At 45.0% G+C, this 17,525-nt stretch overlaps 1 protein-coding gene across 5 annotated transcripts in view; it reads right to left on the bottom strand.

Annotated features, from left to right (window-relative positions):
- ptprsa (protein tyrosine phosphatase receptor type Sa) overlaps window positions 1-17,525 on the bottom strand; it is a 215,371-nt gene that overhangs the window by 15,317 nt on the left and 182,529 nt on the right. For all 5 annotated transcript variants that reach the window (XM_062395296.1, XM_062395299.1, XM_062395298.1 and 2 more), the window contains 6 exons: window positions 14,948-15,045; window positions 11,639-11,762; window positions 8,695-8,870; window positions 6,697-6,816; window positions 3,286-3,440; window positions 2,079-2,364 (listed from right to left, as the gene is read on the bottom strand). In XM_062395296.1, coding sequence (XP_062251280.1) covers window positions 2,079-2,364; window positions 3,286-3,440; window positions 6,697-6,816; window positions 8,695-8,870; window positions 11,639-11,762; window positions 14,948-15,045 — 959 coding nt within the window. The remainder of the gene's footprint in view (window positions 1-2,078; window positions 2,365-3,285; window positions 3,441-6,696; window positions 6,817-8,694; window positions 8,871-11,638; window positions 11,763-14,947; window positions 15,046-17,525) is intronic.

The raw sequence follows: 17,525 nt of genomic DNA, 5'->3' as shown, positions 1-17,525 counted from the left end.
GCTTCAATCTGCCCGCTGAACTCCGGTGAGTCCCACCAGTCACAGCACAACTCGGCACACGGCTGGCTCCGGCCTGAGGAGGACAAAACCTCACCGCCGTCCCCGTGACGCCGCATTCTGTCCAATCACCTCCTTTGTGCCAAGGCAGCATACAGTCGTCCCTTTGTTCATTAGCCAAACATTCCTCCCTCTGCTTGCCCTGCCATCCACCTACATTTGTCATCATCAAGTATTAATTACTTCGCCCCCCCGCCCCTCTTCACCGACACCTCTCCCCGCTATCCTGACTGCAGCGCGTGGACGTTATTAATTCCTCTTTGACACTTGATGCCGGCTCAGCACTATCCCAGTTACGGATGGCGATGGAGATTCCCATCACCATTGTGCCCCGGTGAGTAGGAAAAAAAAAGAATAAAGCTTGAGAACCCCCAGCACTGTTATTGTTACTCAGCGGGGGGGAGGGGGTACATTGATGAATGACGACGGGATCATGACGGATGATTCGAGAGGGAGCGTGTGTGCGCTTCAAGGTCAGCAGATAGCGAAGCGGCTGAGACTGAGGTGAGTTTATAACTTGATGAATCTTGAGATCTTTAATGGAGATGCATGTAAACACAGTTGCTGCTCGTGTGTCCTCCCCTTCTGCTTTGTCATGAATTTCTCTTCGAAAACATAAACCCTCTTGTTTTTCTCAAACTTCGACTCAGGTCCCTGCTGCTTTCAGCCAGAAGCCCTTTGCCTGATTCATGCTGGATTAAACCCACTTTGTTAGATTTGGCACTTTCCAAATTCCCCAAAAACAATATTGCGCCCAGGCAGTGAAGGGTTTTAATGTTTCCATTCTCTAGTTCCTCAAAAAAAAAAATACTGATTCAAAGTAGTGTGTATCTGAGTGAATTAATTATTGAAGCCAGGCTTGAAAATAAAGGGGATTTGCTTTTTGAGTCCATGTAAGATCCCATTACCTCGGCAGCGTATATAGACTGACAAATAGCTGCCAGCTATGGATGGCAGGTTTAATCTATATTCTACTTACCTGGGGCTGAAAGGTATTACATCTTCCAGAGAAGTGTCTTTATCTGAAAATGCGGAACTCTACATTGTGTTTGTTCAGTGTTTCCATTACGTCTGTATCAGCAACCAGCTGAGAGAGATGCCCCCACCTGCCTCTCTCCTTAATACAAATTCAGTTTGTCTGAGGTGTAAGGATTTTCTGTGAACTGCCTCCTCACTAGGCTGAAACATTACTCTACCAGTTTCCCCAACCACCTCCCATTATCATCCATTTTGTGTCTTCCCCAGTCTCCTCATTCGGTTTTATAGTTTCTTGCCTGAACCACAGTTGATGGTCTATATTGACTGATTTATTAGTTTTGTTCAAATCTAAAAATGAAAGTAAATGCATGATAAAAATTAAAAAATCAAATACTCCATCGCACAAATTACCCTCATTTAAAATAATAATGAAGAGAAGAGTAAAGAAATTTGACTTGAACCCAAAATAACTTCGGGGAAGAATTAAAAGGATTTAAAAAGGTTCATATCAGCTCAAGTCAAGGTGACCAAACTCTCAATGATTCATTCCAACAAGTGGAACGTTGATCTAATATGTCTACGATTTCTGATCTGATCTGAATGCTGCCAGTCACAGTTTTTGAGCTGTTTTAATTAGCTCCACCAAGGTCTCTTCACATGTGTCTGTTCACTGGTCGGTTTGTTAGTTTGTCAAGAGAATTACATAAAAACTAGGTGAATTTTGTTTTTCACATAACTCGGAGCATGGGCCTTGAAAGATTTAATTATATTTTGAAGTGGATCCAAAGTGGAAAGAAGCAGATAAAGGATTTTTAATGAATTTATTTCCCAGAGAACAATTCATTGATCTCGATGAAAAAATCTGTTATGTTAAGGGCACTGACATCTGTGAATGTTTGTTATTTGCTGCTGCCTGATTAAACTTAATGGGACTGGTGTGCCTTGGTGGAGGTGTGTGCTCTACTGGGTGCCCACTGGTTGATGTCAGTCCTTGTCAAAATGCAAAATGGAAGAACCCCCAAAATTGACTGCATGTCCTGTACCTTGAACTCCAGCTCCATGCCGGTGACGTGCTCGCCGCTCTCCACCTGCGCCAGCTTCTGGATGTAGGAGTAGAGGCTCCGGGCAGCCACCTCGGTGTTGCCGCAGGCCACCGCCTCCAGCAGTGCATCGTGGATGAAGCTGTACTGGTCCTCCGTCTGCACCATGTAGTTCCGCTGAGACCGCATCAGCGTCACGTGGCCGTAGATGTCCACCGTCTTCTCGTGCTTGATGCGCTCCAGCATGGCATCGATGACGATGAAGCAGCCCGTCCGCCCCACACCCGCACTAGAGGGAGATGGAAAGGAAAAGAAAGAAAGAGAAAGAGAAAATGGAGGTTTTAAGGAGGTCCGTTAAATAGAAATTATTTTTCTCCCTTGCTCTTATTTCTAGGGACTTATCCTTTCACGGTGCTGTGGCTCTGAATATCTGTTCACCTAATACTAAGTTCTTGCCATATTAATGCTGTAGTTAATTATAATTTACTGTTGTTCTCACTGCTAAAATATTAAAGCACGAGGTGATTATGTATGTCCACTAATGCTTGTAAATTTGTTGTGGCATTACGGCTTAAATAATTAAGTAGGCGAGCACAACAGAGGGACACGGTGATACCTAGAGAGGAAACACACAAACCACAGGGAGAACAACAGATAGAGAAACAACAGGAGAGTGACGGGGAGCGAGCGAGGCAGAATGTCGAATTGCAGCTCTCATCGTGGAGCGCCTCGGACTCACCGCTCTTCTTATCTCGTCGGAAAAGGAAGGTTTCAATTTGAATAAGCCATTTGAGAAATATCGCTTGTAAAATGAGGAAGGGTTAAAGAGCAAGAGACGGGAGAAGCCGGGAAAATGGCAAGGGATTAAGGAGAGGGTTTTTACAAAGAGAGAGAAGAAGAAAAAGAGACTGAGGTGGAGAGAAAGAAGGTGGGGGGATGGGGGGGGGGTGGTGCTTTTAAGAGAACGATGATGTGACCAATGAAGAATAGAAAGAGATGGAGGTCTGGCTAAGAAAGAGAGCGTGTGTTTGTATAATCTGTGTTATGTAATGTATAATAGCAGATAAACAGAAGGGAGCTCTGCCATTCGGTGTCCACACACTCAGGGAGATGGACACGAGGCTAAAAACTACACTCGCATGAAAGTGTAAACCCGTGCACTTTGGCACAACAACAACAACAAAAAAGACACAACACTCATTCTATTCACCTGCAGTGGGCTATGATGGGTCCGGCATCAGGCGGGTTGCAGGTCTTCACTCTACGGAGGAAGGCCAGGAACGGGGTGGGGTACTCCGGCACGCCGTGGTCGGGCCACGCCGTGAACTGGAACTGACGAACCTCCCGCTTCTCACTGGAGCCGTTCTGAGAAACAAGGAGGGAGGTGGGTTGGACGTGGTGGTGTTGTCTGGACCGGCTGGTTGAACGAGTTCAGTGAAGTGTCCTGGTGCTGCTGTTTCAATTTATTCCTTCTACTTTCCACCACAACTGTTCTATTCTTTCTAAAAAGATCTGCCGTAAATGTGGAGAACTACCAAACGACGATGGGTTTCGTTCTACCTTAGAAATAGGTCAATATCATTTCCATGTTTTGTTAACAGTGCAAGTCACCCATTATTCAGCAGACCTGTCAGAGACAATCTGTGGTTCGGTGCCTTGTCCAAAAACTTTTCAGTCCATGGAGACTGAAAGAGCCGGGGATCGAGCCACTGACCTTCTGTTTAGTGGATGAAACACTCGATTGTGGAATAGACAAAGCACTTTTAAACACGGTTTCTTTTTTCTGTTTTTTAAGGATATGCATTTTTTAAAAAGCCTTTAAATCATGCAGCTCGGTCGCAGAGAAACAAAGAGAAGACGTCAGAGATGACACGCAGCTCTGTGACTTTGGAGATGTGTCATATGCCACTAAATTTAACTCAACTGGTGAAGCAGCAGGTATGTTACACAAAAACTACCCAACTCTGTATAAATAACATGTTAGGGATTTAGGGAGTTTTTCTTTGTGCATGTTTAAGCTATGGACTTGTCAGCTGCCTTCTTAAAATAGATTTTTTGGTGAAACATCAGTACATGCAGTGTCACTTTCCTCTGGGAAACACACACGCAGCCGATCAGGTGGCCTCAGTAAGACACAATCAGGTATGATGGTTTCTCCACTGGACAGCACAGGTGCTTTCATCTCGGCGCTCTCACGGTACCTTCCGCTCAGAACATCTGCAGATACACGCAGCAGACGCCCCCATTACACAGCTCCCTGTCAGCGCCCACGTCAAACTCAACTCTCAACGCATCAAAGATGCAAGCCGGGATCCAGAGGAAGATTTTTGAGAAGGATAAGTAAGAAGAAAGGAGGAAAAAAAAAAAAAAATGCTCCCTCGCATAATTCGGTCCTCTCCTCTTGGAAGATTCCTGTAATGGAGGTAGTGTTTGCATTTCAATGCAGTGCTTCTGCCTCCCTGACAGAGGGACTGTTTTCCTTGCTGAATAAATGAATAAATGAGTGTGGTAATTAAAAGCAAACTGACCTACTTCTTATTTCCTTTGTTTTTTTTATCTCTTTTCTTTTTGGACATCCCATCTCTCTGCAGTTAAGGCTGTATACGGATGACTGGTGCTCGGTTGTTTTAGCTTAAAATGTAAATGTTTTTTGCACGGCAAACACACAATTCTGCAGCACTGTGTGTGGGTATCACGGTGCTGTTTTGTATGTTTGTGCGTTTACTGCCAGCCTCCGTTTACACTTCAAACAAATCCAACCTCGGAGATATAACGTGAAAACAGCTCAGGGAGAAATCACAGTGATGACTGCAGTTATGAGGAGGAGGGGGAGAGGATGGACAGCAGCAGAATCCTATCGCTGGGTTCTGATGGAGGCTGAGGGCTGCAGAATGCAAATGGCCCTGAATGTCAACCAGGTGGCTTCAGAAGGGACCATAGCTGCTGGTATCTTGGTATCTGCAGTGTCAACGGTTCACACACGGTGTTCTCTGTTCTGCTGACACACCAACGAAGAAGACTCTCATGTGACACTGTCGGGTTAAGAGGGGGAATCCTGGAAATGTTACTTGACAGCTCATGTTGCTACTTTGTGTTTGAGTGACTATGAGGAGGGGGGGGGGGGGGGGTACTGGGAGTGAGAAGGAGTTTGCATGTAAATGGGATGGTAAGTCCATTTTTTTCCTGTCTGTATTTAAATGCACTGCTGGCGTGTATCTCTGTGTGACATCATATTTATGCATGTGTACCGAGGTATGGTTATACATGTGTTTGGGTTTTATACTTGCATGTTTGTTATGTGACTGCGATCATGCATACATGTGCAAAATGCTTCTTCTTAGTATTGTCTCTGCATATTCAGTGAATATGTGTGTGTGTGTGTGTGTGTGTGTGTGTGTGTGTGTCTGCACAGAGACACAAGAGCAGTCTGCCAATTATGTATATTGAGTTTCTCTTCTGCTCACTTTACCAAAGTGCTCTAATTTGGCAGACGTACATAAACAGATGATCTACTGAGGAGAGACAGAGCTGAACAAGGTGAGGGATGGACCGGGGAGGACGATGGGGACGAAGAGATATATTTGTAAGTGCATGTGTTTTTTACATTTAATAGAAAAACAGCTGTTTATGCCATCATCTCGTTGCTAAACTTTATGTCTGTGTCTTTATAAGCTGTGACTCGTTGGCTCTCTGTTCGCTGGGCACACTGTGAATTGTTATGCAACTTTACAGGCTATATATTTTCCACATTTCCATTGTTATATTTGACGTTTTGATATTTCTAACAAAATATGGCAATATATTTCGGGTTTTAAGTATCAGAAAATCTCAGTACAGCTTTAGAGCACCTCTCTTGAGTTCCTCTCTCGGGCTCTCGCAAGAACTTTGTGTTTTGAGCTCTTTAAGATCTGAGTGTTTTCACAGTGATGCACTCACGGTTAATGGATTTTTTCCTACTATTGTTGCTTGGTAGTGACGGTAAAGGGTTGTGGTCAGTGAAAGCAGCAATGGGTCGGTCAAAATCTGATTAAAATGCTCAGATATTTTAGAAGCAAATAAGCTTTAACCACCGATCACTGGTTCTTGGGTAGGAAGTAGAATGATATGTTGGTTTCCTGACACCAAATAATTGTTCTGCGCTACCTCAACGTCCAATCGCTCGAGCCAAGAATGGAAATACACACAGAACCATACAATGACAAAACATATACAAATATATAGATGATGGCTTGGATGGCAGGTTGAGGTGGGACGAGCTTGGGACACAAACTGTGTAGTCATGAAATCACAAAGTCACACAAGTCCTGAAGGCTGCTTTTAGGGCAGCTTTTGAATATATGCATTTCTCCATGGAGTCAGTGCTTTGATTATTTCACATTTATAGAGCTGCTTTATAACCACACAAGATATAGAAATCTCACTTTCTACATCTCCCGATCTCAATATGCGACCTTTGCAATAAATTCAAATATTTTATGCATGCTTACATGCTTTAGCACTATCCACCTTATAATTCTCTGTATCTCCTTCCTGTGTGTGTGTGTGTGTGTGTGTGTGTGTGTGTGTGTGTGTGTGTGTGTGTGTGTGTGTCTGAGAGAGACAGAGAGTGAACTCATCTCACCTTGTGCAAGGAGAAAGTGCGGACACAGAAAGTGGCCAGCTCTATCGTGTCCAGCAGGGTGACTTGGGTCATACCATAGGTTTCTGTGCCTCGACTGGGCCAGTACTGGTCACACTTGATCTGCAGGAGAGGGAGGAGAGAAAGAAAGAAAGACGCAGAGAGGTATTAGCTGCAGTACGTCACACTCTGATAAATGGTGTCTCCTCTAATAAACACAATGACACACATAAGAGGAGGAGAAAACACAATTCAAACCCCACGCTCCCTCTCACACTAATACATGCGCTGGTGTGCCTCTCACAGAGCGGAACCTCCTGTGGATTCAAGCACCAGGCGGTTGTTGACAGACACACCAGGGTAGCATCTCGCTGTTTCACATCTGAGAAACAACACGGTGCACACGGAACAGATGTGACCAGGATATAGCCGCACCTCCACTGTTCAAGCTCGACTTCATCAACCTCACACACAAGAATCCTGCCTGCAGCCTTCCCCGGAATCAAACCTGTTTACAGGTCGGCCTGCGGGGCTGCGTTTGAAATGTAAGGCACATACGCACTTGACTGTTCATTCTTAATTCAGTATCTCTCCTAATAAAAGCTCAACATTGTCTCCCCGTGGATTAATTTTCGATCGGCCGCTGAAAAAATAAAGCACCAGCTCCTCCGAGCCCGCTGCTTAATAAAGATTCACTCAATACGGGGTGTGACGAGCCGGCGGACATCTGACGAGATGTGACAGCGACTGAGGGAGACGCGCCGCTCTCCTGCTTCCTCTCCCATTTCCTGCTCGAGCTGACACTCAACTTCTACCGCCCGCTAATCCTGATCACGTTTGACAGCAGTGGGAACGCGCACGTCGGGACGGAGACTAGGTAAACAACTGGAACGGGATGGACAGAGGGGGAATGAGTGGAGACACCTGGAGTGAACGGGCCTGATGTTGACACAGGTCCGAGTTGACATTCACATCGGAGCTGGTTTTTTAACATGTGAGTCCCTACAGATATATCCTGAGGAAGCATTCACACCATGTTATGATAAGCCCTTTTTGTTCTTGGAGGAAACAGCGCACCCTTGATAAACAGGGACGACAGGTGCAGGTTTACATGATGAGAAGCTGCTAGAGGCAAATGGGACTGATATCCAACTGTCAAACACTTAAGTGATTTTCCTTAACAGAGACAATGTGCTTTCTACTGATCCACCATTATCACAGTGAGAGCCGCCATTATTTCGACTACATTTGCTGTTTTTTAATCTGATAGTTTCTGGGTTTAAAGTGCTGCTGTTGACTTCCTTCTCCGAAAACCCTGATGAGGCGCCCATTTCCAAGAGATACACATCCAGCTAAATTGAGGCTGACTCCCGAAAAAATGAAAGGACAAAGAAAAGTGGACTAGTGTGATCACACCTTAACGATGCTCCCTGTTGAAATGCAATGTGCTCTCTGGGCAGGTTTTCCTTCCCACACCACATCAACAGACGGTCTGTAGGACGCAGAGAGTCGCTTTGGTCACAGGTGCTGTGATGATGCTGTGCCTCGCTGATGCTTAAATTTTAATTTGATCTTCTGGCTTGCTCCGTGTTGCTAAGCTCTGAGCACTGTGGAGAACATGCTTCAAATAAGACGAGAAAGCAAAGCCGAGTCTATAAAGACTGTCCCAGTGGACACAAGGTCTAACTTATCAGATGTGCACAGGTACCCCGTCTCTTAAATTAACTCTGTTCCATCAGCCTACTCTGCTGTTTCCACCAACCCCATTCAAATGTCCACTCTACCAGTGACATTCAGGCGTGCGACTGGGAAATCAGTGGAACACTGGGCTATTTTCAGCGTCTGCTTCCTGGACCTGGGTCTCACGAAGCAGTGATTTGATTTGGAGGTTAAGTTAAAAAACACCACATTTAAAGTGGTTTGTCAGGTCACTGGAGGGAAGCTTTAAAAAAGAAACCCAGAGCCGCTGTGCTTCTGCAGAAACCGGTGGAGCAGACTCACCCGTGACTTCTCCTCCAGCCTGGTCATCATGACCACGGTGGCCGCCCTCTGCTCCCACACCATCCTCCAGAAGTCCCCGAACGTCTCGGGCAAAGGACCCTGGGTGGCGATGTAGGCGTTCTGCTTCCTGTAGCCGTCGATGTAGTTGGCGTTAATGTAGTCGCTCCCAGTGATACCTGGACACAAAGGAAACGGAGAAGAAGGTGAAACATGGAGGGTTTTATTTTGATCCTGTCGTAATTCATCACTTCAATTCACCCGTCATTTGCCCTCTTCACTTTGAAGCCTTCTGCCTCAATAATCCCCTGTTTTTACACTCTGACCCCATTTCCCAATCAACAAAGGTGTGAAGATTCAAGACTGGAAAGAAAAACAAGTAAATTACCTATGCAATGACTCCTCACACCTCGTAGTGTTGAAACAAGTGAAAACCGGCTGAGATCAGATAAGATTTAGGAACTGTCCGGAGACAAATGGGACTGTCTTAGATCATGTCAGATTTTCAGACTTGAAATATTACAGGTATAACTCCTTCCCAGTTTCTGTTCGGTCTTGTTTTGAGTGGAAAAGATAAAATGCAAGATTAAACTTTCTCATACCCGGCCCCTGCAGAGCTGAACGAAACCTGTTGTTGTTCCATTTGAATCCATTCAAATAAGCTCACCACCTCTTTTACTGCTCTCTTATTATTCTGTTGGTTGTGCCTTACTTTCGGTAGATATGATTTACCCTCGCCTGATTTACCACCACCGACGCCGGAGTGTGATTGAAGATGGAGGATAGTGAGGACGCAGTATATCAGCCGCCCGTGGCCCCGCAGCCAGGGGGTGGATCCAGCTTCCATCCCTCTCAGCACCGCTATCGTGCTCCGTTACACACCGGTACCAAGTAAATCTAGCCGTAAGGAAGCCCGTCTGCGTAGCTGCATGGATGGATGTGCACTGGCAATGCTTAAATGCCAAGGACGGTGCATCCAGTACAACTGACAGCAACTATCGCGGTGTCCCGTAGCATCATTTAAAATGTCCACAACAGTAAATGGACACTTTAAAGCTACATGTTTAATTTAATAATTAACTACAAGGCTACATTACACTGATACTAACTCAGGATGAACAAGAGGCGCCCTAATGGGTGGAGGACACAGGTGAAGAATGGGATTCGAGAGCTTTTGGCGATAAGATCTGACGCTGGTGTCGATTCCTGAAAACAAAACACTTTGATTTTCGCAGAGGAATTTGTACGTTATATGTCTAGAAAAGGCTAAAAAACAAGTTTCGAGTTTCAACATGTGAGGTTCAAAACTGTCAGCAAACTGATCTGAGGGTGCTGTAGTGTGAATTGTTCTTCTTCCAGAAAGTCACGGTGTCTTCCCGTTTTCTGCAAAGCCACTACACACTCAGTAATTCAGTTGTTCTAGGGGAAAAAGGTTTAGGCCAAAAGATAATCTTGCCATTAGAGTGTGTGTCTAACACATCCGCCCTCCCTTCATTTAACCAACTTCTACAATCCAGTCAGTGGAGAGGGGACTCCAGCGTGGCAGCATCAGTGTTGGGAGAGTCACGTCTCTTTGACTGACGTCTCCTCGCTGAAGCGAAGCAATGAAACACTCGACTGGGCTAATCTCAGAGAGGAGACGCCGTGAGGACAACAAGCCGGGTGGAGAGGGGGAATACGAGGAGGAAGAGTGGAAGAGAGAGAGCAAGGGGGATGGAGGACAGAGTTCAAAGAAGAAAAGAGAGGAAAGATAAAGGAGTGGAAAGGAAGAAAGGAACCGAAGAAGCCAAAAGAAAGGCAAACGTCATTAAAACGGAAACCACGTCGCGCAATCTGACTGTGGAGCCTCGGCCTTAGTCATAGCTAAGTGAGCAGAGAACGGCGGCGTGCATGAATTGTTCTACTGCTTCAACTAATGGCAAAATCACTGCAGTGTAAAATAGAAATTTCAGACTTGATTAATTTATGTATTTATGGACGAGGCATTTTCTTTCCCTGGGATAATTTTGTTCTGCATGTTGTCGTAGCCTCAAATTGGCTCGACTATAGTGAGATTTTGAAATCTAGTCGGAGCGTTTAGTTCGCTCACACAAAAGCAAAGTACCGAGGAGTTTGGCACAAGTGCGCGGAGTCGGGGGGGCTCTCTTGGTGATGCGATGCCAGAACAATGCCAGCGGTGAAGGGTGACTACCTCTGACAATGTCCCTTGAGATTTAGCAGTCGGAGGGAGAGGCTTTTCTGGCTCTGAGACGCTCAGTACTGTGTCTATGGGCGGTTAGAGGGAAGTCAGGAGAGGAGGACTGATCTGATGAGACAATCGGGACAGTGAAAACACTGGTTCAATTTATGGGACACTCTCGGGTGTGTGAGATACGACTGGGCCCAAAGATGAGCCCAAACAAGTCCTCGCCTCACTCCCACAAATAATCTGATTCCGTAAAGTGCTTAGCTGCCGTGGACCGAGTTGAGCCGAGACAAGTCCTTCGTTTAGCCTCCGACAAAACCCAGTTGTGTTCTGTGAATTCCCCGTTTCCTGGGAATTGAAACGAGCTGAACTGAATCTGAACTTCAAACGCTATAAATTACTTTGACTTTATTCTCTTTGGCTTCATGCTACTGTGTGGAGTCCAGACAATTGTGCAATCCAGACTGGTAGTAGAGCTCTTTCTTTTCCTTTGTGGTAATCTAGTCCAGACCAGTCCGTACAGCTTGGATTGCATTCCTTCCCATTCTAGCACTTTCTGTTCTGCACTGTTATGTATTGTCCTAGTTTGATCTCCACAGTCTTGGCCCATCTGGTCCCGTGTCTGCTTAGTACAAACTCCCCATTACTTAAATCACCTCTGCAATTATGAGAATTTCCCAAATGTTCCACAGAAAAGAGGACAGAGCTCCACTGGGAGGTGGAGGTGACGGTGCTGGGTGTGAGGTTTGGTGGGAGCCTTACTGTCAATGGGAGCCAGGATGACACGGGAGTGGTCGTAGGCGATGACGTTGGCGTAGCGGTTCTTGGGCTTGTTCACCTCCAGGTTGGAGTGCTCCCAGGTGAACTGCTGGCCTGGATCGATGGACTGATTGGGGGAGACACCCAGAACACACACACACACACACACACACACACACACAGAAGAAATCAGTGGAGCTGCAATAACAATACAAAGTGAGTGTTATAAGAGGAATAAGAAGAGAGAGAGAGAGAGAGATTGAGAGGGTGATTTCCCCCAAAGGGAGAAAATACATGTTATGGTGAAACCTGCTTCTCAGAGCAGCAGCAGCAGCAGCACACAACTACTTAATCAGGATCATTAATGTGGCAGCTACATAATGACAAATAACCATATTGATGAAGGCGTCGGCGAGGGTGTGGAGCGAGACCTGACGCCCGCGTGAAAGACAAATTCAGCCGCCTCTTTATAATACGAGAAATCCAGATAAGTATTCTGTTCCCGTGTCAGGATAATTAAATATTCCATTACGAGTCCATGTTTGCTTATAAGCGCCACTCGGTCGAAGGCTTGACGGATATCTGCAGGCTTCAGCGTGCAGGGCGGGGCTTTAGAGGGACACTGAAATCCAACTGGAAATGTACGGTCTTTATTGCTTCTCTCATTTTCCTCCTCTCTTCGCCTCTCATTTCTCCATCCCTCTCTCTTTTGCCCACACTTATCTGCATCTCTCCATCTTCAAAGTATTCTAGGGTCTATGTAAACACATCAATTGTCCCTCCATCTCCTCTCCGATGTGTACAGTCCCTCTCCATGCAGCAGAAACCCACCTACCCCATTTCTTTCGAGAGTACCTTTAGGCTGGGTGTGCATGTGAATGTGCATGTGAGTGTGCATGTGTGTGTGCATATAAAGACAGGGGTCACTTCCCACAAATATCCCCAAATTCAAATGATCACATGTTTGAAGATGAAGGTCATTTTCTGTCAAGAGGACGAGATTTCAGGACATGGCGGCGGACCGACTGCCAGTAGAAAAGAAACTGACTCTGCCTGCAGTATCTTCAGGTAAAACCCGGGCCGCCTTTTTTTCATTAGCGCCTGTACGTCAGATTATCTCCTCTTCATCTCCGCTCTCCAGCTGTGATGCTCTGCGCTCTCTCCCCTCACTGAATCCTCATCATTAACCGAGCCTCCCCACCTCATCTCTCTCCTCCCGCTCCCCTCTTCCTCCCATTTCTTCCTCCTCCCTCACATCCCGCCTGGCTAAAAACCAATCAGTCAAAGCCCCGTAGAGCTGCGCTTGGCAAGCCGGTGTCCCCGGACGAGCAGCCATTCATCAAGAAAATAACAAAATTAAAATTACACTTCTCTATTTAATTTGGTCATTTATTTTTCCTGTGGGATGGGTTTTTTTTGCGAAGGGGCAGGGGGACAGGAAGGGAGCGAGGAAGAAAGAGCGACAGACGAGACGAGCGGGCGGTTTAATGCTCTCTCTCTCGCTCTCTCTGGAAGCCAAGTAATTAGAAGCTGTAGTTGCAGCACAGCATCAACTTTGGCGTCATGTCTCTCGTCTCCCCCCCCCCGAATGGAACAAGCTTGTCCATTTGGTACACAGCCCGGATGTGGATTTATGAATAATAGATACCCAAGAAATACTGGATTGCTATGAGAAGTCATTATCCACCAACATCCACCGACCGGCGGGCATGATGACGGCAATCTCTGCTGGTGTAGCCGCTTCCCACCTTAGCCTGGCGCCCAGCGAGGCGACAGGCCCGGTGATTTAGGGATGGCGAGGAAAGGATATTGCTTGTATGCAAACGAGAGCTGATTCAGCGCTCCTGATTTCTAATCAACTCTGGTGTCATTTATAACCGCTGCGGTCTCAGAGCTCAGACAGCTCAGTTACTCCTTCCAAACACACTCACACGTCTGTGCACACGCACACACACACACACACACACACACACACACACTATGCTGAAGCCGGTCTGCTGGTGAGCTTTTACCCAAAATCCCATTAGTGGAGTTCTGCTTAAAACAGCCGACTATATATCTGTTGTAAGAGAAAGATCAATGTTGTGTTAACGACTTTTAAAGCATTTATTTATCCCCCAACTGAGTCATTTAGTGCTTTTTTGTGAATAAATCTTTGAGATATCCTTCTACCTGTAATTAATAGCCTTAAGATTTTAAATATATAAAATTAACCCCTGATTTACTGTTCAGTTTTGAAAAGAAGGTCTTTGTCTTTGATAGAAGAATCACCAGGAAGTCCTGTTTGCATCAACGTCTCCACAGACTGAGGAGACATCATGTCCAGAGGCCTCCATCGACTAACTGCTCAATAATCAGGCACATGTCTTTGAAGAAGGAATGTAAAGACGACCTGGGGCAAGTTAAATGTTAATGCTCAGCATCAAACCCAGTTTACATGTAATAAGGTTTTTTGTAAAATCGTTAAATGAATTTTGTTGAGATTTGGCAACTGTATGCAAATTGATCTGCGTGCATCCAACCTAGTGGACTGTCACTGGCTTACAGAGCACAAGGCTACGCTGAGGCTATATTTTCTAATTTTGATAATTTTAATAAGGAGGGAAAAACATTTTGTGACTGTGACATTATTAGGACTGTGATTTACTCGACTATCAATCATTGATTCAACATAGGAAATTCCTATGTATGTATATTTAAGGTCAGCATTTTGTTCTGGTTTTGACTGTAGTGAGTTAACATATGCTGCTGTCATCTTTAAAACATGGAAAATCTATGGAATATTTACAACTGTGCATTGATTTCCATCATTGAAGCTACCCTCTGTAATAAACGTTTTTTTTTTTGCATGCTTAAGTAATTAATCATGTAAAAGATGTTTGTATTTTCCGCTGTTGAATTCAGTTACCCACGTTTTGTCAGAGACACATTTCAGGTGTCACAATAGAAAGTTCCCAGATGCAGGGCGGGTTGCGTAACGAGTCATTCTTCTAGTGAGCCAAGAATTTGAGGGAAAATGCATTTGGTAGTTCCGGAGAATAATCTCTCACTGTGGAAAACGACAGCCGACTTGCTTTGCCCGTGCTGAGGCAACAAACATATCAGCGGATCAAAGAGGCTGAGTGCAACTGATATTTCCTTCACTTCATTCAACATTGTCAAAAATGCCGGGAGAAGAAGTTAAATAGGAGAAACAGACGTTTCCCCCAGAGAGGAGAAGGGCCTCTTGTGTTTCTTACAATGAAAACACAATCAGTCATGAATCAATACGCCGAGAAAACTTTGAAGGATTTTAACCTTTGGCTCACTCACCTCATATTCCTGCGAGATTTTGAGGTTGTCGTTGGCTTTGAGCAGCTCCGTGTGTTCCGCCAGCTCGGAGATGGGGATGGGGGGATGATTCATCATACCTGCGTGCCAACAGAAAGGAGAGAACATTCCCGAGGAAGGGAAATTCATTAGTGCTGCAGACAGGACACCAGTTCACGACTTACAAAGCACGCTGCACACCATTTAATGCGTGAGAATTACTTGCTTACATGACAATGGAAGTTGGGTTTTAGTGGTGAGGAAGCTTGTGCCGAAACATGGTGAATATTACACACAGCAGAATGTATTGACTGGTGATGTTAAAGGCACTTGAATGGACCAGGCCAGAGCTCAAAAGGTTTGCCAAGCATGGCCGAATGAGAAGCCGGCAAACACCCACAGACCCAAAGGTGTGAAGTCCGACGTGATCATGATCCTGACTGACTAAGTTCACCAATGAGCCTGAAAAGTGCTGAATGTTTCAAGAGAAGAAAAAAACCTGCTCATGACTCCTACATCCAGAGGCATGACTCATTTTAATAGCCTGGGAAAAGAGTTCAAAATGACGTAAGTAGAAAAAAAGTAAGGTTTGATGGTGAAATCATAAGACAAGAAACAGGAAAGGCCTTTTTTAACTCTCTGGATCAATGGACTCCCTTGTTCTCCTCACTGAAGATAATCAAAAGCTCCATTTCCTTTTAGAACAGCGGCTATCAACAGAAAAGAGGAAAACTCAAGATCACTAGGAAAAAAAATGGAATTGAGTCTTTCAGGATGATGTTACTTTAAACTGGGATATTTCTTGTTGTCTATCAATGAACACAATAACTTATTATTCTAATTATCTAAACTTTGGTCCTTTGAGCATCAATCCTACCAATTAAAAAAAGTGAGATGAGAGGAAAGCTCTCATCTTAGACAATGGACCGATCACAGATATGCTCGAGGCTTGTTTCTGCATCTTGAGTCTACGATGCTGTCATTGTGCTGCTTTAGTTAACAGAGCGAATAAATTTTGATTGTTGCCTCAACAAATACACACTTATACTGGACCAGAGCCCTGACCTGGGCGACCATGTGACAGGGGGGTGGGAGAGGGGATCGGGAGGTTTAGGAGTGGGAGTGATGCTGAGTGACAAAGTGAGCTGCTCCATTCCAGCCAGCAGGTGCAAAGCACGCAAGCTGCTATTTCTATCCTTTCCCAGTTCCCTCCCAGTCTAAGACAAACACCTCTTACCTTCCAAAATAAAAAAATTTAAAATTGCAGATGCACGTCCAATATGTTCTGCTCCAAAACCCTTCTGCCTTTTACCCTTTTACTCAAAGGAATTCGCATAAAGAACTATCTTTTCTGCCAGGGAAAAATTGTGAGATTTCTTTTCCCTCCGATATCCACTCAATACTGTGTTGCCGCTTTTACAATATTATCAGCACTGCTGTGCACTTCAGTCGCTAATCCATTTAGGAGCATAATGCCGGGGCCATGTAATAGAATATGGAGCAGCCATAGATTGTGGCTCTGTCCCCGCATGGAGCCTGGAAATACTTAATGCCTTCAGAGTAAGGAGCCTGTTTTCCCCATCCAGTGACAAGGTCAAATGTCAACCCGACACTGAAACCTCCCTCCTCACAAAATAAAGTTACTCAGACTTAATTGGCTGCGCAGATCGACATAATCACATTAAGCGTCCTCAGAATTCCTCTTTTGATAAAGCTTAATACCCTCCCCGCCATGTCACTGGGTCACTGATGTTGTGGTTGCTTTTGTTAACTTAAGAGGGGGGGGGGCCCAACTCTCTGTGCTGACAGTCTTCATTAGCGATGGTAATTTATTTTACACTGTGGGAACAATGCGACGGCGTCAATTACATGAAGATATATGAGGCGAGTGGAGACGACACTGGATGGCGTGACATTCTCCACAAAATGAATGGACACACCACATTAGCAGACAACTTGACAAGAGTTGTGCACCAGACGCCCGTGAAACTTCTTAATGGATCGTTTGAATGATGTTTACTGAATTAACACTGTTCTACTTTTTTAGATGATTTTCTTTTCGATTCAACCTCCCGCTGAACCCAAACAAAAGCTTTCAAAGCAAAGAACAGAAGTCCAATTATATTAATGTGTGTTTTATTCGTACTTAAGTTTCTCAGCGAGCTAACAACGCGTGCAGACCGTGGTGGCACCACTTAAGGGCGAGAAGGAGTTATTAATCTCTTTCAGAAAATTCATCAAGACGAGCGTCGAGAAAAAAAATAGGAAGCATTGCAAACCTAATTTGGTATCTCATTTTCTTGCCTTAAATTGAAAGAGAAGGTATCAGAAGCAATGAGCCCCTCACTTTCTCCTTGTGAGAACAAGAGCGGGTTGTTTGAAGGGAGATCAAAGTGTGTGTGAGTGTGTGAGTGTTTGTGTGTTTATCTATGTGTATTTATGAGCGTGTGTGAAATACAGATGCACACAAACATTATCAGTTCCTCTCAGTTTGTGTTTACTGCCCACAGTCTGCATGTTTAAGTGTTTACATATACATGCAAAGATCCCATGATGCACTGCCAGTGGAACAGGTTGAAGG

Source organism: Platichthys flesus, chromosome 9, assembly GCF_949316205.1.
Source record: "Platichthys flesus chromosome 9, fPlaFle2.1, whole genome shotgun sequence".
Classification (NCBI taxonomy): Eukaryota; Metazoa; Chordata; class Actinopteri; order Pleuronectiformes; family Pleuronectidae; genus Platichthys; species Platichthys flesus.
The sequence above is the reverse complement of the archived record's forward strand: the minus strand, read 5'-3'. Positions and strand labels throughout refer to the sequence as shown.